Source organism: Periophthalmus magnuspinnatus, chromosome 14 (assembly GCF_009829125.3).
Source record: "Periophthalmus magnuspinnatus isolate fPerMag1 chromosome 14, fPerMag1.2.pri, whole genome shotgun sequence".
Taxonomy (NCBI): domain Eukaryota; kingdom Metazoa; phylum Chordata; class Actinopteri; order Gobiiformes; family Gobiidae; genus Periophthalmus; species Periophthalmus magnuspinnatus.
The window spans coordinates 1,829,657-1,851,727 of NC_047139.1; the positions used below are offsets into that span (position 1 = coordinate 1,829,657).

The 22,071-nt window shown below is 46.0% G+C and overlaps 1 protein-coding gene and 1 long non-coding RNA gene across 3 annotated transcripts in view; one reads left to right on the forward strand and one right to left on the reverse strand.

Moving 5' to 3' along the window:
* fnip1 (folliculin interacting protein 1) overlaps positions 1-22,071 on the forward strand; it is a 64,478-nt gene that overhangs the window by 26,951 nt on the left and 15,456 nt on the right. Inside the window, exons 3-12 of one of the 2 annotated variants that reach the window (XM_033978087.2) lie at positions 1,034-1,168; positions 2,550-2,650; positions 3,334-3,408; positions 4,179-4,288; positions 6,123-6,206; positions 10,163-10,234; positions 13,116-13,251; positions 13,375-13,576; positions 14,197-14,282; positions 20,424-20,570. In XM_033978087.2, the coding sequence (XP_033833978.1) occupies positions 1,034-1,168; positions 2,550-2,650; positions 3,334-3,408; positions 4,179-4,288; positions 6,123-6,206; positions 10,163-10,234; positions 13,116-13,251; positions 13,375-13,576; positions 14,197-14,282; positions 20,424-20,570 (1,148 nt within the window). The remainder of the gene's footprint in view (positions 1-1,033; positions 1,169-2,549; positions 2,651-3,333; positions 3,409-4,178; positions 4,289-6,122; positions 6,207-10,162; positions 10,235-13,115; positions 13,252-13,374; positions 13,577-14,196; positions 14,283-20,423; positions 20,571-22,071) is intronic. The other variant, XM_055226603.1, reaches the window with a different exon arrangement.
* LOC129456791 (uncharacterized) lies at positions 1,300-1,805 on the reverse strand. The gene is made up of 3 exons (XR_008648943.1): positions 1,640-1,805; positions 1,573-1,606; positions 1,300-1,517 (listed from the first exon to the last, which is right to left on the reverse strand). It is a non-coding gene; the product is annotated as an uncharacterized LOC129456791 (long non-coding RNA).

A 22,071-nucleotide genomic window follows, 5' to 3' on the forward strand; every position in this document is an offset into this window, starting at 1 on the left:
GCACTGGTTCACTTTTCTTTACTATTGGTGCCAGTCAGAAGTTTAGACACACACCTGCTCATTCAATGTTTTGCTTCTGTAATGCATTTTTTTCTTACATTTATATATTATTCTTACATTTATATATTTTTCTTATATTTTTTCTTACATTCAAATATTTTTCTTATATATTTTTTCTTACATTTATATATTTTTCTTATTGTTTTTCTTACTTTTATATATATTTTTCTTATATTTCAATATTTTTCTTATATTTTTTTTACATTTATGTATTTTTATTTTTTTCTTACATTTATATATATGTTTTTATATTTTTCTTACATTCAAATATTTTTCTTATATATTTTTTCTTACATTTATATATTTTTCTTATTGTTTTTCTTACTTTTATATATATTTTTCTTATATTTCAATATTTTTCTTATTTTTTTTTTACATTTATGTATTTTTATTTTTTTCTTCCATTTATATATATGTTTTTATATTTTTCTTACATTTAAATATTTTTCTTGTATATTTTTTCTTACATTTCTATGTTTTTTTCTAAATTGCATATTTGTTCCTATTCACCTGTAGTGTTTGGTCTTAAAGCACAAAGCTTTTGTTATAGTTGTAAATAGTAAATGTAAGTAGATTTAAATCTTTAAAGCGGCTCGTCTCCATGGAGATGTCTTTCCTTTGCCTGGAATGTTCCACAGCCTGGTATTAAACACGTCCATCTCACATTTATACAATTCGAGATGTTTTGTTGACTCGTAACTTGTGCTTTTTGTCTCCATAGAGCTGCACACATTTAATGGCATACTCTGGGACATTCAAGGCAAAGGATTAACATTTAGGACTGTTAGAATAATACTTGATAGTGCAGCTCGTCTGAGTGGATCCAGAGACGAGCGGACAGTGACGCATTAACGTTAAAAACATGGAGGACAGTCTTTCTTTGCAGGTTGAGTGATGCTGTAGTTCTGAACACAGGGTCTGCAGCCTTTTTAAAGTGCCCAGTCTAAATATCATTGCCTCGTGTGTTTCCCAGAATGCCGAGGGCCAGGGGAAGATGTTTGGGAAATGCTGCACACTCCGGTCCACAGGGGGCAGCAGTTCCCTGGACAGCTCGACCTCTTCCACTGAGACGCGGGAGACAAAAGAACAAGGAGGCCTGCGCTTCCAGGTCACGATTAAATCATCATCATTAGTGTTAATTCACAAATAAACAGGAGATCAGGTCATTTAGGAGTGGACCAGCTGCTAAAGGAAAGGGTGGAGCTTAGTCTGGTTTAGACCTGCTTTAGACCTGGTTTAGACCCGGTTTAGACCCGGTTTAGACCCGGTTTAGACCCGGTTTAGACCTGGTTTAGACCCGGTTTAGACCCGGTTTAGACCCGGTTTAGACCCGGTTTAGACCTGGTTTTAGACCTGGTTTTAGACCTGGTTTTAGACCTGGTTTTAGACCTGGTTTTAGACCTGGTTTTAGACCTGGTTTAGACCTGGTTTAGACCTGGTTTAGGCTCAGTTTAGACCTGTTTTAGTTCCATTTTAGATCTGGTTTAGACCTGGTTTAGTCTCATTTTAGACCTGGTTTTAGACCTGGTTTAGACCTGGTTTAGACCTGGTTTAGACCTGGTTTAGGCTCAGTTTAGACCTGGTTTAGGCTCAGTTTAGACCTGGTTTTAGACCTGGTTTTAGACCTGGTTTTAGACCTGGTTTAGACCTGGTTTAGACCTGGTTTAGACCTGGTTTAGACCTGGTTTAGACCTGGTTTAGACCTGCTTTAGACCTGGTTTAGTTCTCCTTTAGACCTGGTTTAGTCCTGGTTTAGTCCTGCTTTAGACCTGGTTTAGACCTGGTTTAGACCTGGTTTTAGACCTGGTTTTAGACCTGGTTTACACCTGGTTTAGACCCAGTTGAGACTCATTTTAGTCCTGGTTTAAGACCTGGTTTAGACTCATTTTAGACCTGTTTTAGTTCCATTTTAGACTTGTTTTAGACCCGGTTTTAGACTTGGTTTAGTCCCATTTTAGACCTGGTTTAGACCTGGTTTAGACTCATTTTAGACTTGGTTTAGACCTGTTTTAGACCTGGTATAGACTCATTTTAGACCTGGTATAGACTCATTTTAGACCTGGTATAGACTCATTTTAGACCTGGTATAGACTCATTTTAGACCTGGTTTAGACTCATTTTAGACCTGGTTTAGACTCATTTTAGACCTGGTTTAGACTCATTTTAGACCTGGTTTAGACTCATTTTAGACCTGGTTTTAGACCTGGTTTTAGACCTGGTTTTAGACCTGGTTTTAGACCTGGTTTTAGACCTGGTTTTAGACCTGGTTTTAGACCTGGTTTAGACTCGTTTTAGACCTGGTTTAGACCTGGTTTAGACCCTCTTTAGATCCAGTTTAGATCTGGTTTAGTCCTGGTTTAGACCCGGTTTAGACCCGGTTTAATCCCAGTCTGGTTTAAAGCTTCACTGTGGAACATGGTTAGACATCTGCACAGTTTGTATGGTTATGGTCAGGTCTGATTCAAAGTGATCTCGTGGTTCTGTTCCAGAGCTCGCGGTGTTCGTCGGATGTGGTGATGTTGGGGGAGATGATGTTTGGCTCCGTCGCTATGAGTTACAAAGGATCAACGCTCAAAATCCACCAGATCAGGTACGAGTGGAGCCACAGCTGCCCTGGGACAACTGCCAGTGGAAACGCAGAGATTTGAACTTTCCATAGATTTGATCATCGACAAAATCATGATTATTTGGACCTAAATTTACTTTTGTTGTTAGAATATTTTTTAAAGCCGTTACGTTTCTGCTCAAATTGATCTGAATGTACAGTGTCAAAACGCAGATGCAGTGATGCAGGTTTTTATGTTTCAATGCCGATATCAATACTTTGGCTTTAAGTCTCTGTTGATACCAATACTGACCGATACCAGAGACTCAAAACGTGATTTATTTCCTTTAAACACAAAACGGCAACAATGATCCATCATATAAAATAAAGACAGAACAGCTTGGAAACAAAAGTCAATACAAGTGATTAGACCAGGTTATAGAACAAAATGAAATATCGACTGGACTGATATTGATTCATTAAATGTTCAGTATTGTTTCGATATCCGATACCAGTATCATATTGGTTCATCTCTACAATAAGTATAACAAATATACCGAAGTATCTATGTTCATTACAATATTAAACATGGACTGTGGATCGTAATAGTTTCTCCTCTCCTCCCTCCTCACCTTCTCACCCCTCTCCTCCTCTCCTCCCTCCTCACCTTCTCACCCCTCTCCTCCTCTCCTCCCTCCTCACCTCACCTCTCTTGTCTCTCCTCTCAGGTCTCCTCCTCAGCTGATGCTCAGTAAAGTGTTCACCGCTCGGACTGGAGGCAGTGTGTCCGGCAGCCTCAACACGTAAGCACTCCCCTTTGACTTGCCCCAAGGACCTGCCCAAGGACCTGCCCCAAGACCTGCCCCAAGACTTGCCCCAAGACTTGCCCCAAGACTTGCCCCAAGACTTGCCCCAAGACTTGCCCCAAGACTTGCCCCAAGACTTGCCCCAAGACTTGCCCCAAGACTTGCCCCAAGACTTGCCCCAAGACTTGCCCCAAGACTTGCCCCAAGACTTGCCCCAAGACTTGCCCCAAGACTTGCCCCAAGACTTGCCCCAAGACTTGCCCCAAGACTTGCCCAAAGACTTGCCCAAAGACCTGCTTGAAGCCCTGTTCAAGGACCTCCCTAAAGACCTCCCCGAAGTCCTGTCCAAGAACCTGCCCACGGACCTGCCCAAAGATCTATCCAAGGACCTGTCCGAAGACCAGCGCGAAGACCTGTCCAAGGACCAGCGCGAAGACCAGCGCGAAGACCAGCGCGAAGACCAGCGCGAAGACCAGCGCGAAGACCAGCACGAAGACCAGCGCGAAGACCAGCGCGAAGACCAGCGCGAAGACCAGCGCGAAGACCAGCGCGAAGACCAGCGCGAAGACCGTGACTGTAATGCTTACAACAACTAGCATGCTAACACTGATTACAGGACAACAAAACGCTTCATAATCGGTTCAGACAGGGGGACAAATGGGGTTCAGTGTCTTTGCCGATGTCTTTGATCATTATCGACGCCACGAAGCGAACGGCGATCCACATTCATAACGAGGAAAGTTCTTCACATTAGTTGTGTTTTGCAGGTTGCAGGACAGCCTCGAGTTCATTGGGCAGGACAACAGCACGCTCCGACCGGACGCTCAGACCGGCCACGGCGGTGTCCTCGGCCACAGCAGCGTCTTCGGGAACATAGGTATGACCCTCGAAAGAATGGATTTGTATATTAATTTACCGAAATGACGACACAACGCTGCCAAATCCTACAAGTATCACCGATTAAGAAAATAAAAGTGGAGAAGGAAGCGCGTAGGTCGCAGTGGGCGTGTACCTCACAGTAGGCGTGTAGAGCATAATGGCGTCTTGAACAACTTTAGAAACACTTGAGTATTTTAGCTCCAACCTGTTTAATGTTTACGACACGGTAATGATTTATTCATCTGAAAAAGTGTAAATATACTGCAGTATAAAGGGTGTATATATAAATAATGTGACTGTAAAGGCTCTGTTCTGTTGGTGTTTCTCAAACTGTGGTGCAGTCTCCCTCATCTCAACAGTTCAAAATGTGTTGGATTTAGAGTCGGTTCAATCCATATAGTTTGCAACTATTAAAGCAACTGTGTAGTCCTGGTTTAGACCGGGGTTAGACCAGGTTTAGAGCTGGTTTAGAGCTGGTTTAGGTTTAGATTTGTTTTAGACTTGTTTTGGACCCAATTTAGATCTGGTTTAGACCTGGTTCAGTCCTGGTTCAGTCCTGGTTCAGTCCTGGTTCAGTCCTGGTTCAGTCCCGGTTCAGTCCCTCTTTAGTCCCGCTTTAGTCCTGCTTTAGTCCTGCTTTAGTCCTGCTTTAGTCCTGCTTTAGTCGTGCTTTAGTCCTGCTTTAGTCCTGGTTAAGTCCCTCTTTAGTCCCGCTTTAGTCCCGGTTCAGTCCCGGTTTAGTCTTGATTTAATCTTGGTTTTTAGCCATGGTTTAGTCCCAGTTTAGTCCTGGTTTTTAGTCCCGGTTTAGTCCTGGTTAATCTTGTTTTTTAGACCTGGTGTAGACCTGGTGTAGACCTGGTTTAGACCTGGTTTAGACCTGCTTTAGTCCTGCTTTAGTCCTGCTTTAGTCCTGGTTAAGTCCCGCTTTAGTCCCGCTTTAGTCCCGCTTTAGTCCCGCTTTAGTCCCGCTTTAGTCCCGCTTTAGTCTTGGTTTTTAGCCATGGTTTAGTCCCAGTTTAGTCCTGGTTTTTAGTCCCGGTTTAGTCCTGGTTAATCTTGTTTTTTAGACCTGGTGTAGACCTGGTGTAGACCTGGTTTAGACCTGGTTTAGACCTGGTTTAGACCTGCTTTAGTCCTGCTTTAGTCCTGCTTTAGTCCTGCTTTAGTCCTGCTTTAGTCCTGCTTTAGTCCTGCTTTAGTCCTGCTTTAGTCCTGGTTAAGTCCCGCTTTAGTCCTGGTTAAGTCCCGCTTTAGTCCCGCTTTAGTCCCGCTTTAGTCCCGCTTTAGTCCCGCTTTAGTCCCGCTTTAGTCCCGGTTCAGTCCCGGTTTAGTCTTGATTTAATCTTGATTTAATCTTGGTTTTTAGCCATGGTTTAGTCCCAGTTTAGTCCCGGTTCAGTCCTGGTTCAGTCCTGGTTTTTAGTCCCGGTTTAGTCCTGGTTAATCTTGTTTTTTAGACCTGGTTTAGACTTGGTTTAGACCTGGTTTAGACCTGGTTTAGACCTGGTTTAGACCTGGTTTAGACCTGGTTTAGACCTGGTTTAGTTTATTTTGCAGTGGTTTTAGACGTTTGAAAATCGTTTTTTAACTTTCAGCTGTTCTGTTTGTAGAACGATGGCGTCTCACTGTCCTGTTGAATCACTAACCGACATCCATGTTCTTTGTTTTTTTGTCCACTCTTACTCCTCCTCTCCCTCTCATCCCTCTTTCTCCCCCTTTGTTCTATCGTCTCTCTCTTTTCTTCCTCCTCCTCTCTCCCTCTCTCCTCTCCCCCTCTCGTCTGTCGTCCCTCGCTCCGTTCTGTCCATATCTCTGGCTCGTTTGCACAGGACTCTCTCAGCTCTGCAGTCCACGCCGGGCCTTCTCTGAACAGGGCCCTCTGCGCCTCATCAAAAGCGCCTCTTTTTTTTCAGGTTGGCCCTATCTCGCAATGTGCCAGCTGCATGCGTGTGTGTAGACCGCATAGACCGCACAGACCACATAGACCACAAGAAACCATATAGACCACACAGACTGTATAGACCACACGGATCACACAAAGCACGTAGACCTCACGTACCGCAAAGTCCATGTAGATCACACAGACCACATAGACCACATGGACCACATAGACTACGTAGACCGCACAGACTGTATAAACCACACGGACCACACAGACTGTATAGACCACAAGGATCACACAAAGCACATAGACCACATTGACCACATAGACTACGTAGACCACACTGACCGTATAGACCACACAAAGCACATAGACCTTACATACCGCGTAGACCTCGCAAAGGCCACTCACACCACATAGACCGCATGCACAACACAGACTGCGTAGACCACACAAACTGTGTAGACCACAAAGGCCACGTAGACCACACAGATCACACAAAGCACATAGACCGCACAGACCACATAGACCGCACAGACCACATAGACCGCACAGACCACATAGACCGCACAGACCACATAGACCGCACAGACCACATATACCGCACAGACCACATAGACCGCACAGACCGCACCGACCACAGGGTCAGCATGGCTCTGTTCAAACAGTTCTACATGAGGGAAAATGACTCCAGCTGCTTCTGCACAAAATGTCTGACCAGAAAGTTCATCTGGAGAGAAAATATTTGTATTAAAATTACCCAAATCGAAATGTATTTTGATACATGAGGCAATCAGAGTAGACCTGGGTTAGACCTGGTTTAGACCTGGTTTAGACCTGGTTTAGACCTGGTTTAGACCTGGTTTAGACCTGGTTTAGTCCTGGTTTAGTCCTGGTTTAGTCCTGGTTTAGTCCTGGTTTAGATCTAAATCAGTTTCAGGCATTTAAAGGTCCTATATTACATAAACTGACCCTGTGAGCTCCATGTTCTAATGTTGTTTCCTCCTCAAAAACAGACCTGGAGTTGTGTTTTGTTTCATTCACATGTTTGAGTCACTTTATTATTAGTCTGTAACATCCCCAAAGCTCAAAATGCTCTGTTCCACCTTGTGATGTCATGAAGTGGTAGTTTTAAGGTGAACAGCTCCTTTCACCTTTAGTTCAATAGAGATTGATAATTCCAGGTCTGAAATCATCTAAATGATTCTAGTGAAGGTGTGTGGAGTTTAAAAACACGCTGGGGCACTTCCTGTTTACCACCTAATGAAGAACTCAGCCTGAATCTGCAGGTTTTGTGTGTTAAACATGTGTGAATGAAACAAAACACAACTCCAGGTCTGTGATGAGGAGATCAGAGAGTAGAGTAACACAGGCCTTTAAACACGAGCTCTTTTAAATACACATGAATATTTAGAATTCAGATGGTTTGGCCTAGACTCGTTTTGATTTTTAGATGTTTACTTTAAGTTTTACAGTTAATGAAGCCTGTCAAATATGTATATATATATAATATATACACAAGTCTTTTTTTGTTATCAGAGCTCAAGTTAAGGCAAGGCAAGTTTATTTGTACAGCACAATTCACACACAAGGTAATTCAAAGTGCTTTACAGAATAAGAAAGACATTAAAATCACAAATCAAAACATAAATAATCATCATAAAATTACCATTAAAAGAGAAGAACAGAATAAAAACCTTTCAGTCGTCTGCACAGATAAACAGAACTGTTTTGAGCCTGGATTTAAACATTGTCAAAGTAGAGGCCTGTCTCACATCTTCAGGAAGAATGTTCCAGGTTTTAGCTGCAGAAAACTGAAACGCTGATTCCCCATGTTTAGTCCTGACTCTGGGACCTGCAGAAGTTAAACATGTGAAGTCATTTGAACTCATGCGGTTGGTTCTTTTGAACAAAGCTAACATCATTAGCGAGCATCATTAGCCGTAGCTGTAGTGTTGTGCTCTGCATGGCTGTTTTGAAGTTTGCACTTTTGGGTGAATAATTTGTGGGTCAGACATGGACTGGATGAACTAAAGTTTATCGAAACCTGCCTCCGAACCTCAGGGAGAAAATTTAGCAGAACATGGAACTATTATTATGTAAAACAGAGCTAACACTCTGGTGTTAAACAGAGCTAACACTTCTCTGGTGTTAAACAGAGCTAACACTCCTCTGGTGTTAAACAGAGCTAACACTCTCCTCTGGTGTTAAACAGAGCTAACACTCTCCTCTGGTGTTAAACAGAGCTAACACTCTCCTCTGGTGTTAAACAGAGCTAACACTCTCCTCCGGTGTTAAACAGAGCTAACACTCTCCTCTGGTGTTAAACAGAGCTAACACTCTCCTCCGGTGTTAAACAGAGCTAACACTCTCCTCCGGTGTTAAACAGAGCTAACACTCTCCTCCGGTGTTAAACAGAGCTAACACTCCTCTGGTGTTAAACAGAGCTAACTCTCTCCTCCGGTGTTAAACAGAGCTAACACTCTCCTCTGGTGTTAAACAGAGCTAACACTCTCCTCTGGTGTTAAACAGAGCTAACACTCTGGTGTTAAACAGAGCTAACACTCTCCTCCGGTGTTAAACAGAGCTAACACTCTGGTGTTAAACAGAGCTAACACTCTGGTGTTAAACAGAGCTAACACTCTCCCTCAGGCAGATGCCGATTAGACCTGATTATAAAAGATGATTCTGTTTACCTGCTCAACCTCAGGTAGATTCACGTTGGTTTGTCATAGCTCCATGTCTGACCCAGGGCACAGTGTGGGTGCATGCAGTAGTAGTAGCTTTAGTAGTAGTAGTAGCTTTAGTAGTAGTAGTAGTAGTAGTAGCTGTAGTATTGTTTGGCTGCTTCACTGATAGTTCACATAGATGCACTCTCTCTCCTCTTCACTTGAGCACTTTTAATCTTTTAATCTTTTTCCTCCTTTTTTCTCTGATGTGTTTTGCGTGTGTGGTGTGTGTTTTGTTTTGTGTGTGGTGTGTGTTTTGCGTGTGTGGTGTGTGTTTTGTTTTGTGTGTGGTGTGTGTTTTGCGTGTGTGGTGTGTGTTTTGTGTGTGTGGTGTGTGTTTTGCGTGTGTGGTGTGTGTTTTGTGTGTGTTTTGCGTGTGTGGTGTGTGTTTTGTTTTGTGTGTGGTGTGTGTTTTGCGTGTGTGTTTTGTGTGTGTGGTGTGTGTTTTGTGTGTGTGGTTCCCTTTTGACTGATTTTAATTTGGGTTTCAATAGAAACACATTGTTTGTGTCTCTATTGTTATAATCTCTGAAACCTGTGGCTCATTTTGTTATAATTTACACAATTTATATCACAATATTCATCTAAAATGACTTAATAAAAGAAACAAGTTCGCTGACTTCCTCTTTAGAAAACTGCGGTGCGGAGTGGGAGCCGACGTCGCTGTAAACGTCAAACCTCAGATTGTCCGTAGTGCACATGTCCTTCTTTGGCTCCCGTAGCTTGGTCTTGTCGGTTACGTCTTTACATAAACCTGTGATTCTAAGACACGTTTGGCAGCCGAGGGAATTATGGTACTTAAATTACTGTGGAAATAAGTTTAGTGATTATGGCTGCCATGGTAACCGTAATACCACGCCGCACAAGGGCTCAGGTCACCACGGTAACCGCATTTTACTGAAGCTCCACGCACATGCCCAGTGTCATTTTACCGTTCAACTGTGCAGCTTAGAGCCGCATAAACACGAATTGGTTCAGAGACGCTGAGAGTCTGTATCAGGACAGTGGAGAGAGGAAGAGGGACTCCGCCCCTTTAAGAACATCTGTGACATCACCACAGGAGACGCTCTTTAACCCCACAGTCTCCCGCCGCCGCGTTTACCACATGAAGATGTGGTAATATGAAACCAGGACTATTCACTGACTCAGCTGAAAGACGAGTTTGAAGAGTGTTTTTGACCCACTGCTGTAGTTTATTTCTGTGTTCTGATTTAAATGTGTTCCGATTCTGATTCCTTGGTTGTCTCTGACCCTGCAGGCCACAGTCACCCCATGGACATGCCCGGGAGAGGACTGCACCACGAGCGGGACAGCGGCATCGCTCGCTCCGGTACGACAAAGCTGTGTTTTATATGAGCAAAATGTCTCTGCCCAGGACGGGTTTACTCTGTAGCAGCTGTGGAAGTCAGAATGAGTCTGCGTCTGATTATGAAGTGTTTTATCGTCCAAACATCAGGAAGTACACCGTTAGCATGCTAGTTTATGAATCGTTTTTATTAGAAAAAACACAGAACTTAACCCTGATGTCACTCCTGGACGGACTTGTCCTAAAATAGGTCTGCAGCAGTGTCCCTCTTTTAACCTGACGTCCTGTCCACTCTGAGGTCAACAGGGACCAGTCCACCCTCCCTCTCTCTTTCTCTCCCTACCCCTCTGTTCCTCTCTCTCTCTTCCCCCCTCCACTGGTCACCTGATCCTCACATGTGGAGACAGAGGGGCATGCTGGGAATTGTACTTTGTGCTCAGACCTGTGTCACCTGCAGAGGAGAAAATAAAACAGATCCCAAAGCTCCGGCGCTAAACGAGCTGCTAATTCAGGCCCTACAATCCTCCTCTCACCTCCTCTCTCCTCCTCTCTCCTCCTCTCTCCTCCTCTCTCCTCCTCTCCTCCTCTCTCCTCTCTCCTCCTCTCTCCTCCTCTCTCCTCCTCTCTCCTCCTCTCTTCTCCACACTCCTCTCTCTTTTCCACACTCCTCCTCTCTCCTCCACACTCCTCCTCTCTCTCCTCCCCACTCCTCCTCTCTCCTCCACACTCCTCCTCTCTCTTCTCCACACTCCTCCTCTTTCTCCTCCACACTCTTACTCTCTCTTTTCCACACTCCTCCTCTCTCTCCTCCCCACTCCTCCTCTCTCTCCTCCACACTCCTCCTCTCTCTTCTCCACACTCCTCCTCTTTCTCCTCCACACTCCTCCTCTCTCTCCTCCCCACTCCTCCTCTCTCTCCTCCACACTCCTCCTCTCTCTCCTCCACACTCCTCCTCTTTCTCCTCCACACTCTTACTCTCTCTTTTCCACACTCCTCCTCTCTTCTCCACACTCCTCCTCTCTCCTCCACACTCCTCCTCTCTCTTCTCCACACTCCTCCTCTTTCTCCTCCACACTCCTAATCTCTCTTCTCCACACTCCTCCTCTCTTCTCCACACTCCTCCTCTCTTTTGTCCACACTCCTCTCTCTCGTCCACACTCCTACTCTCTCTCCTCCACACTCCTCCTCTCTCTCCTCCACACTCCTCCTCTCTCTCCTCCACACTCCTCCTCTCTCTTCTCCACACTCCTCTTTCTCATCCACACTCCTCCTCTCTTCTCCACACTCCCCTTTACTCCAGTGTCGGCTCCTCCCCCTGTGGTCATGTGACTGGTCAGAGCCCGTCAGCCCCTCCCCCTGTGGTCATGTGACTGGTTAAACCCCGTCAGCCCCTCCCCCTGTGGTCATGTGACTGGTTAAACCCCGTCAGCCCCTCCCCCTGTGGTCATGTGACTGGTCATGGCCCGTCAGCCCCTCCCCCTGTGGTCATGTGACTGGTCATGGCCCGTCAGCCCCTCCCCCTGTGGTCATGTGACTGGTCATGGCCCGTCAGCCCCTCCCCCTGTGGTCATGTGACTGGTCATGGCCCGTCAGCCCCTCCCCCTGTGGTCATGTGACTGGTCATGGCCCTGGTCATAAATAAACGGTGTTGAGTTTGACCATCTGTCATTAACGTTCCAGAGTCAGACTGGACTGGTGTAAATCTACAGCATGTGGTCAGAGCCCGGGGGCGGGGCTGACCGGAGACCACTCTACAAACATGTTAAAATATAAACCAGTGGACGCCGCCGTGGACGCCATTACCACAAAGCACCGCAACCGTACAGTTTAAAGAGCACGGTGGATTTGAACTAAAGATGCACTATGTAACTTTTTCTGAGGCATTTCTCCATTAAGACTTTGCTGTTTTGATGTAATGACATTAAACCTGTCCTCATTTAATCTAGGGACTGGGACTGGGACCGGGACTGGGACTCGCAGACTCGGACTCGCAGACGCAGACTGGGACTCGCGGACCGGGACTCGCGGACCGGGACTCGCGGACCGGGACTCGCGGACCGGGACTCGCGGACCGGGACTCGCGGACCGGGACTCGCGGACCGGGACTCGCGGACCGGGACTCGCGGACAGGGACTCGCGGACCGGGACTCGCGGACCGGGACTCGCAGACTCGGACTCGCAGACTCGGACTCACTGTGACCTTGGTCCTGTCGTTTATTTAAACATAAACGTCCTCAGGCTGTTTTTGTAAAGTGCAAATACCATTTTTACTGCCTGACTTATGTGTGTCTCTCCTCTTTCTATCTCTCCCCTCCTCTCTCTTTCTCCTCTTTCCTTCCTCCCACTCTCCTCTCCCTCCACTCTCTCCTCTCCCCCTCTCACCTCCTTTCCCCTCCCTCTCTCACCCTCTCCTCTCTCTCACCCTCACCCTCTCTCCTCTCCTCTTCTCCTGTCCTCCTTTCCTCCTCTCTCATCCCCTCTTCCTCCCCTCTCCTCCTCCTCTCTCCTCTGCCTCCTCTCCTCCTTTCTCCCCTCCTCCTCTTCCTCCTGTCTCCTCCTCTTCCTCCCCTCTCCTCTTCCTTCCCTCCTCCCCCTCTTCCTCTCCTCCTCCTCTCCCTCTCTCCTCCTCCTCCTCCTCCTCTCCCTCTCCTCCTCCTCTCCCTCTCCTCCTCTTCCTCCCCTCTCCCCCTCCCCCTCTCCTCCTCCTCCTCTCCCTCTCCTCCTCCTCTCCCTCTCTCCTCCTCCTCCTCCTCCTCTCCCTCTCCTCCTCCTCTCCTCCTCTTCCTCCCCTCTCCCCCTCCCCCTCTCCTCCTCCTCCTCTCCCTCTCCTCCTCCTCTCCCTCTCCTCCTCTCTCCTCCTCTTCCTCCCCTCTCCCTCTCCCTCTCTCCTCCTCCTCCCTCCCAGCCTCCCTCTCCAGTCTGTGGATCACTCCTTTCCCGTCTCCGAGCTCGTCCCTGACCAGCAGCTGTGCGTCCAGTTACCAGCGTCGATGGCTCCGCAGTCAGACCACCAGCCTGGAGAACGGCGTCTTCCCTCGATGGTAACGTGACGTTTCTGAGCGACCGTGTCCCGCCACATTTATCCCACCACAAGCCGCCGTTATCGCGTACGGCGGGGACGCGGCGGGACGGGAGGGCATCTGACACGTTTCTGCCTTTCTCAGGTCGGTGGAGGAGAGTTTTAACATGTCTGACGACAGCGCGGGGCCCAGTCTCGGCGTCGCTCGTAAAAAGAAAATCGCCATCGGAGTCGTCTTCACGCTGTCGTCGAACCCGGAGGAGAACAGCCGCTTCCAGGACTTCTTCTTCTCTCACTTCCCCCTTTTCGAAAGTCACATGAACAAACTCAAGACCGCCATCGAACAGGTAAAACGCCACCAGACCGTTTAAAATGCAAACAGACGACAAAATACAGCACTGAAACAAACACCAGACTCATGCAGAGACGTCAAAAGTATCGAGAATCGGATCCTAATCGATACTCAAACTAGTATCAGAACTACATCCTCATTTTTCACACGTCCCATAAATGTTTCCTGAATCTGTTTATACTGATGTGTCTGTTTCACACGGAAAACACACAGACGAGTTTAGAACACGGACCAGTGTGAACTACTGCACACAGAGAGAACACACAGAACACAGAGAGAGCACAGAGAGAGCACAGAGAGAGCACAGAGAGAGCACAGAGAGAGCACAGAGAGAGAACACAGAGAGAACACAGAGAGAACACAGAGAGAACACAGAGAGAACAGAGAGAGCAGAGAGAACACACAGAGAGAGCACAGAGAGAGCACAGAGAGAACACAGAGAGAACACAGAGAGAACACAGAGAGAACACAGAGAGAGAACACAGAGAGCGCAGAGAGAGCGCAGAGAGAAAGCACAGAGAACACAGATAACACACCGGAAGAGAACATAAAGTATGATCATTTGGAACATGTGACCGGACACACGTCTAAAGTAAAGACTTTGTTTTTCTCAAGGCCATGAAGATGAGCCGGAGGTCGGCCGACGCCTCACAGCGAGCACAGGCCTACAGCCGCATGGTGGAGGGACTCAGCCAGTTCAGGTACGATTATACACAGATTATACACACACGGATTATACACACACAGATTATACACACACGGATTATACACACACAGATTATACACACTGACACACAGATTATACACACACAGATTATACACACTGACACACAGATTATACACACACAGATTATACACACACAGATTATACACACACAGATTATACACACTAACACACAGATTATACACACACAGATTATACACACACAGATTATACACACACAGATTATACACACACAGATTATACACACTAACACACAGATTATACACACACAGATTATACACACACAGATTATACACACACAGATTATACACACACAGATTATACACACACAGATTATACACACACAGATTATACACACTAACACACAGAATACACACACACAGATAATACACACACATAATACACACAGTGTGGACAGTGTGCTGGGTTTCATCATTTTTAGTCCGTTTCCCTCTTTCATCTCTAACGGGTGAAGCACCTTGTGATGTCATCAGGTGGTGTTGTGATATGGTTGTATTTGAGGAAGAGCTCCTCTGTGGTGAACGTAAATGAACTTTAAAAACACAGTCACTCGTTCAGCTCAGTTACAAGTGAAAGTGTCAGTAGTTTTCCATAGGTCAGTCCCTCTGGTCAGTTCTATATAAAAGCCTCGGCTCTCGGCTCTCGGCTCTCGGCTCTCGGCTCGTGTATTCAGTGACGTGGAGAGGATTTCAGGGTCTATTATTAAACTTGGCGCCGTGTGGTTCTACGTCTTGTGTCATGGGCCAGTTTTAACGATGTGATTAAAGTTCTGTACACGGCTCTCATGCCGAGGTGTTGTGTTTACGGAGATTAATTTGATTCAAGGAAAAACGCTGAGGACAAGATTAATGACAGTCTTTATTGTACAGCGTTTTGAATGGTTCTGGACGATTGGATGGGAGTATTAACGTAGTATTAAAGTATCAAAGCAGTATTTAAGCAGTATCAAAGCAGTATTTAAGCAGTACTTAAGTGCATATGGGGGTTGGTTTGGGGATGGTCCCTGTGCTAAATATTTCTATGAGTTTTACATCAGCTCAGTGTCTGGATGCACCGATACCAGACACAGTTTTGTTCGATTAAACTGTAGTTTTAAATCTCATTTCATAGGATTATGTTACATCCTACTTTGTCATCTCAGAATATTTATTTGAGGTGGTTTTAAATTTCTCCTGAAGTCCCTGTAGTTTGGTATAATTACAGTATAATTTATGTAGATAAACACCTGGCTTTAATATTTACACTTTGCCTTTGCAGACTGTACTCTGAACTAACTGCTAACGAGCTAACTGCTAACGAGCTAACTGCTAAGGAGCCACTGTTAGCATAACGCTGTGTTGTCTTACTCTTTCCAGGCCACATTTTGACCAGTGTGGACATGCTGTACCTCTTTTAAAAGCTCTCTAAATGTGTTTGGTAATTACAACTAAGTTCCAATGAACGCACAAGCAAATACTCGCCAGCGCCACTTAGCAACGTTAGCATACTACCATAAACACGAGGGGCTGGTATTTGCTGTGGACGGGTCAGAGATGAGCTGTGAGCCTCAAATAAGACGCAGCACAGTTACAGTGGTATCGGGTCTTGGTATCGGCAGCCCATGTACTGGCACCTGGTATCGAATCGATACCCGATATTGGTATCGGCGTCTGTGCATCCCTGGTTAAGTGGAGTGAGGAGCAGGGCTCGTGTGGCACTACCAGGGAGATGCTTTGGCTCTGGGCTATGGACAGACACAGAGCGGCTTTAAAGTCTATTCTCTGAAATGTGATTCTTGGTCTTTTGTCAGTTCAGTTTCAGTCTCTTATCAGCTCTTCTAGTTTAAAATGTGAACTTTGAACAGAATCCTTTTATTAAAACCTAAATCTAATCACAAAGCTCATCAGAAAAGTCAGATGTTTCCCAAGTTGTTGAGTGTCATAGTGATAGACGCAGCATTAGTTCTGTTTGTTTAAACATTTAAACGCTCCTTCCTGTTTCCTCCGTGTGAAATCCCTCCACTTTAAATCTCCCTGCACAGACGTATGTGTTATTGCTTTGAGCTGACATGCTAACATGCTACCACGCTAATGCCCCTCTGTGTAATGTTCCCCTGTGAGGCCTGGCTGTCTGCACTGTCCTCACACTTAACTACATCAGTCATATGCTTTTTATTGGCCCTCGTCCCAGTGCAACACAAACCCCCCGAGTGTCCGGCCAATCTGCCAACGACCAACACGAACCGCCAATAATACGCCGGGGGGGGGGGGGGGCGCTCAGGACAAACACAATATCTGCAAAATGTTCACCTCCGAGGAGACTCCACCGGCGGCTAAATTTAAGCCACCTCTGCCATTATGAGCCTGGAAAGATTGTGATGCAGTAATGGGTGAATGCATTGACGTAGGAAGAGGGTGGTGCGCTCGCATGTGGGTGAAGATAAGATGAGCAGAAGGACAAGCAGCGGACAGATCGCCAACGCACGAGTACGGCTCCAGCGCGGCTCCAATACGGCTCCTTCAGTCACTCGGTTAAAGAGGCGGCGGTGTTTTTTTTTTTTTATACGTCAAATTGATCTCAGTCCAAAGAGGTTCGACTGGTCCTACGATAATTAATTATAAACGAATAAACGCTCACTTTTTTTTATACAAAGCTATTCCACCGTCAAGGCTCGACGCGTTTTACATCACACACACATTCACACACACATTCACACACACATTCACACACACATTCACACACACATTCACACACACATTCACACACACATTCACACACTCACATTCACACAGTTGACCGTTTGGACTGCTCACTAGCGCCTCAGAGTGGTCACGTGATGCGTCCGGTCAGCTGATTTTAAACAGGTTTTGCCGCCGTTTTCCAACCGGTGGAGGCAGGACGACGGCGCCATCTGCGGTCCGACTTCTTTCAGGACACTATCCCAGGCGTGTGAGAGTAAAACACGCCCCCTCGTTTACCTCGGCCGACCGGACACGTCACAGCGACATCACACGACGTCATTTTATTTACGTTACTATGATTTATTCGCGCAACAGAAGAAAGGAGAAGGTCGGGACTGTGTTTAAACTGCCTTTTTCCTTCATAAATGCACTTTTCTGCATAAATAGTAGTTTTTGCATGAGCTCCCCCTGCAGGTGGAGTCTTGTACAGTGCAGTTTATAGCACAGGCAGAGTTTCTTCAGTGAAATATTGCACTATCCATGGATTTTAAAGCTGCACTGGGTAACTTTTATGATACGGGTCTGACTGGTTTCTGTCCAATCGCAGAGCAGCGTTACGGTTTTGGTGGAGTGCTCCGTTTCCACCTCGTGATGTCATGACGTGGCAGTTTTCAAGTCCACAGCTCGTTTTACCTTTAGTTCAGTGGAGATCGGCAATTCCAGGACTGAAATTTAAATGGTCCAGATGATTCTAGTGAAGGTGTGTGGAGTTTAAAAACACAGTGGAGCACTTCCTGTTTTACAAGAAGAGCAGAGTCGGATCTTGGCTAAACCCAAGTTGTGAACATTTGTTCAAATAAAGAGATATGTGTAAGACTGAACTTTATGTCTGAGCAAATGTGAGCAGGAAGCAAAGCTCATCAATGACAGTGTGAAAGTCCTGGATTGGTCCTGGATTGGTCCTGGATTGGTCCTGGTTTGGTCCTGGTTTGGTCCTGGTTTGGTCCTGGTTTGGTCCCGGTTCAGTCCCGGTTCAGTCCCGGTTCAGTCCCGGTTCAGTCCCGGTCTAGTCCCGGTCTAGTCCCGGTCTAGTACAGATCCTGTATTACCACATGATGACATCACAAGGTGGAACAGAGCCTAAATCTGCAGGGTTTGTGTGTTAAACATGTGAGAATGAAACAAAACACAACAACTCCAGGTCTGTTTGCGACGAGGAAACGGACACAGGTGTGATTTCTCAGCTCGTTACGCAGTTGTGACCCTTCGACTAATCTGGATTCGAGTTTCCGTGACGACATTCCGCCTTCTTCCGACGTCTTTTCCGTGAGAGCCATTCCGCACTGACGCGTGTCTAGACCTCGGACGGCATCGGTCTGACGTGACCCGAATGAACGGGAGCTGCGGTCAGTCCAGACGACCCTCCCCGCCGCGTTAAACCTGAGGGAAGTGGCGCCTCCTCCAGGGTCCAGTTTGGTCCAGAGCTAAAATAATCAAACCTGCTCCGGCGTGAAACGGGAGGTCGGCCATTTTGAACGATGCGGGAACTTTAATGCGTCTCGTGGTGATTTCAAACCTTCCGCTGTCCCTCTGGGGCTGGGGGCAAATCCAGGCTAAACCGGGCTCAAATGAAAGCTTAAAATAGACGTAAGGTCACCGCGCTGTAAAACACGGTCTCTCTGAGGGCTCTGCAGGACCGCGGCGTGCGCTGGGCCAAAACGCCGCTAACGCCACGAAGATTATTATGATTGGATGAATAAAAATGTAAGAAAACAGCTTTATTTCATCAGTGTTATGTCCTGTCATTTTCAACTTTTGTTCAACTTCATCTGAAATCATCAAAACATCATCAAATTCTAGAAACGGAGATCACGAATACTGTGTCTGATTAGATAAAATATGTATAATTTAAGTTATTTTGAATCACTTTGAGCCGTGTGTTCTCGTCTTGTTCAGAGTCTGTAAATTCGTCTAAAGAACAGCCCCGTTTGGTCGATAGAATCCTCCTCAAATATGTCCGACGCCCACGCGCTCACAGCTGTCGGATAAAAATGCTCCGTTCTGGTCCCGGCTCCAGAGATTCCCCCTCGGGCACGCTCCGTTTGGCCCCGAGCCGAGACACGCCCACTCCCTGCGCTCTTTGGAAAAGCCTCAGATGTGAATGGAGGCCGTCCCAGAGCAGACTGAGCAAACTCTGTGAACTGAGACGAGACAAAAGAGACACTGTTCTCAGGCTGAGACGGGGCTGCATGTTTCGGCGTTTCGGGGGATTGAACCTGCGCTGTGAGTTTTGCATCAGTTCAGTGTCACTTTGTGGAAAAAAAATGATGTTCCCAGAGCTGACAGGACTCACTCTGAGCAGGACCCACTCTGAAACTAACGCCACTTTTATTTAGGATTTTTTAAATAATTTTGGCGTAAAAATAATGTTTTCTACAGTGAGGGCAGCCATTACAACTACTGCATTTCCCCTTTAAAGTGTGTGTGCCTTTTTATTCCATGTATTTAAGCAAAAGACGTATGTATAACTCTGATCATCAGGAAGTGTTAGTGTTAGCATGCTACTTGTCGTTTTACCGTTATTGCAAAACCCCGCTCTGGTCTCGTGAGAGTTGTGAAAAGTGCGTGTAAACTCATCACGGTGAATAATGAGGATGGTCTGATGCATAAGGTCAGTGAGGAGTAACTTTGGACCAAACGGTTTAAAATGAACTCATTCAACTCGAACGTTTGGACAAATGTGTAATGTCTGAATGAACCAGAGTTTAAATACTGGTCCCGGATAATAACAGGCTTTGTGATTATAACAGTGCGATTAAAATGTGATTATAAAAGTGCGGTTAAAATGTGATTATAACAGTGCGATTAAAATGTGATTATAAAAGTGCGGTTAAAATGTGATTATAACAGTGCGATTAAAATGTGATTATAAAAGTGCGATTAAAATGTGATTATAACAGTGCGATTAAAATGTGATTATAACAGTGTGATTAAAATGTGATTATAACAGTGCGATTAAAATGTGATTATAACAGTGCGATTAAAATGTGATTATAACGGTGCGGTTAAAATGTGATTATAACAGTGCGGTTAATGTGATTATAACGGTGCGATTAAAATGTGATTATAACAGTGCGATTAAAATGTGATTATAAAAGTGCGATTAAAATGTGATTATAACTGCGATTAAAATGTGATTATAACAGTGCGATTAAAATGTGATCATAACAGTGCGATTAAAATGTGATTATAAAAGTGCGATTAAAATGTGATTATAACTGCGATTAAAATGTGATTATAACAGTGCGATTAAAATGTGATTATAACTGATTATAACAGTGCGATTAAAATGTGATTATAACAATGTGATTGAAGTGTGATTATAACAGTGTTTATGATGTGTGATTGTAACAGTGTGACGTTCTTGTGTCTTTCAGAAGCACAGTGTGTGACCTGTACACGATGCCCCGAGTGGCCGAGCCCGTGTGGTTAACCATGATGTCAGGCACCTCTGAAAAGAACCATCTGTGCGGAACCTTCATGAGGGAACTGAGCCTCCTCATGGAGCAGGCCTCCAAGAACCAGTAAGTACCCAGAGTACCTCCTCATGGGGCAGGTGTCCAAGGACCTCTCAGGAGTGTGGTGTGGACTGTGTAATCCCTGCGTGGTCCAGGCGTGGTTCGTAGTAAAAGTGGTTCTCAGGTGTGCGGTGTGGGCCGTGTGTCTCATAGATTAAAAGTCATTCTTTTTTTGAATGTTTACACACTGCCTGTCCAAAAAAAAAGTCACCACCAAACAAAAAAAGGTCACACTCTAATATTTGGTTGTTCCGCCTTTAGCTTTGATTACGACACCATTAAATTTCACTTCTGCAATGTCACAAGATTTATTTCCATCCAGTGTTGCATTAATGTTTCACCTGTTGCATTGATGATGGTCGAGTCTGACGCTGCAGCTTCTCCAGCTCAAAGATTCTCACTGGGGTTAAGGTCTGGACTCTGTGGTGGACGATCCATGTGTGAAAATGACATCTCATGCTCCTGATCCACTCTTTTCAGCCCCATGAATCCTGGCATTGTCGTCTTGGAATATGCCCAAAAATCCACGGATGGAATAACCTGGTCATTCAGTTTATTCCGGTGTCAGCTGACCTCATCCTGCTGAACCTCGACCGGACCGACTGCAGCAGGTCCAGATCATTTGCTTAGTTAAATCCAGGTGGTGACTCTTTTTGGCCCAGCAGTGTATTTAATGTGTGACTGTGGGGGACGTCTGCAGCTGGACACATTCTTAGACCACTACTCACATCCTCCAGCGGGGGCAGCTGTGAGTCACGGGACACGTCTATGGACAAAAATGTAGCGTCTTCAAACAAAAGGTCATTTTCTGAAGAGCTGCAGTAACTGGACAGTTCCACTGCTGCATTATGGACGTTTGTCCAAACAGTTTAACATGGAGGAGGACTGCAAATGTTTTCTCCTCTCTCCTCCTCTCCTCTTCTCTCCTCTCTCCTCCTCCTCTCTCCTCCTCCTCTCTCCTCCTCTCCCCTCTCTCCTCCTCTCCCCTCTCTCCTCCTCTCTCCTCTCTCCTCCTCCTCTCCTCTCTCCTCCTCTTTCTTGTGAATGGGAGGATGTTGTTCCGTTTGAATAGGTGGTCTCCTCTCTCTCTCTCCTCTCCTCCTCCTCTCCTCTCTCCTCCTCTCCTCCTCTCCTCCTCCTCTCTCCTCCTCTCCTCCTCTTTCTTGTGAATGGGAGGATGTTGTTCCTTTTGAATAGGTGGTCTCCTCTCTCTCCACTCTCTCCTCCTCTCCTCTCTCTCTCCTCCTCCTCTCCTCTCTCCTCCTCTCTCTCTCCTCCTCTCCTCCTCCTCTCTCCTCCTCTCCTCTCTCTCTCCTCCTCCTCTCTCCTCCTCTCCTCCTCTCCTCCTCCTCTCTCCTCCTCTCCTCCTCTTTCTTGTGAATGGGAGGATGTTGTTCCGTTTGAATAGGTGGTCTCCTCTCTCTCTCTCCTCCTCTCCTCTCTCCTCCTCTCTCTCTCCTCCTCTCCTCCTCCTCTCTCCTCCTCTCCTCCTCTTTCTTGTGAATGG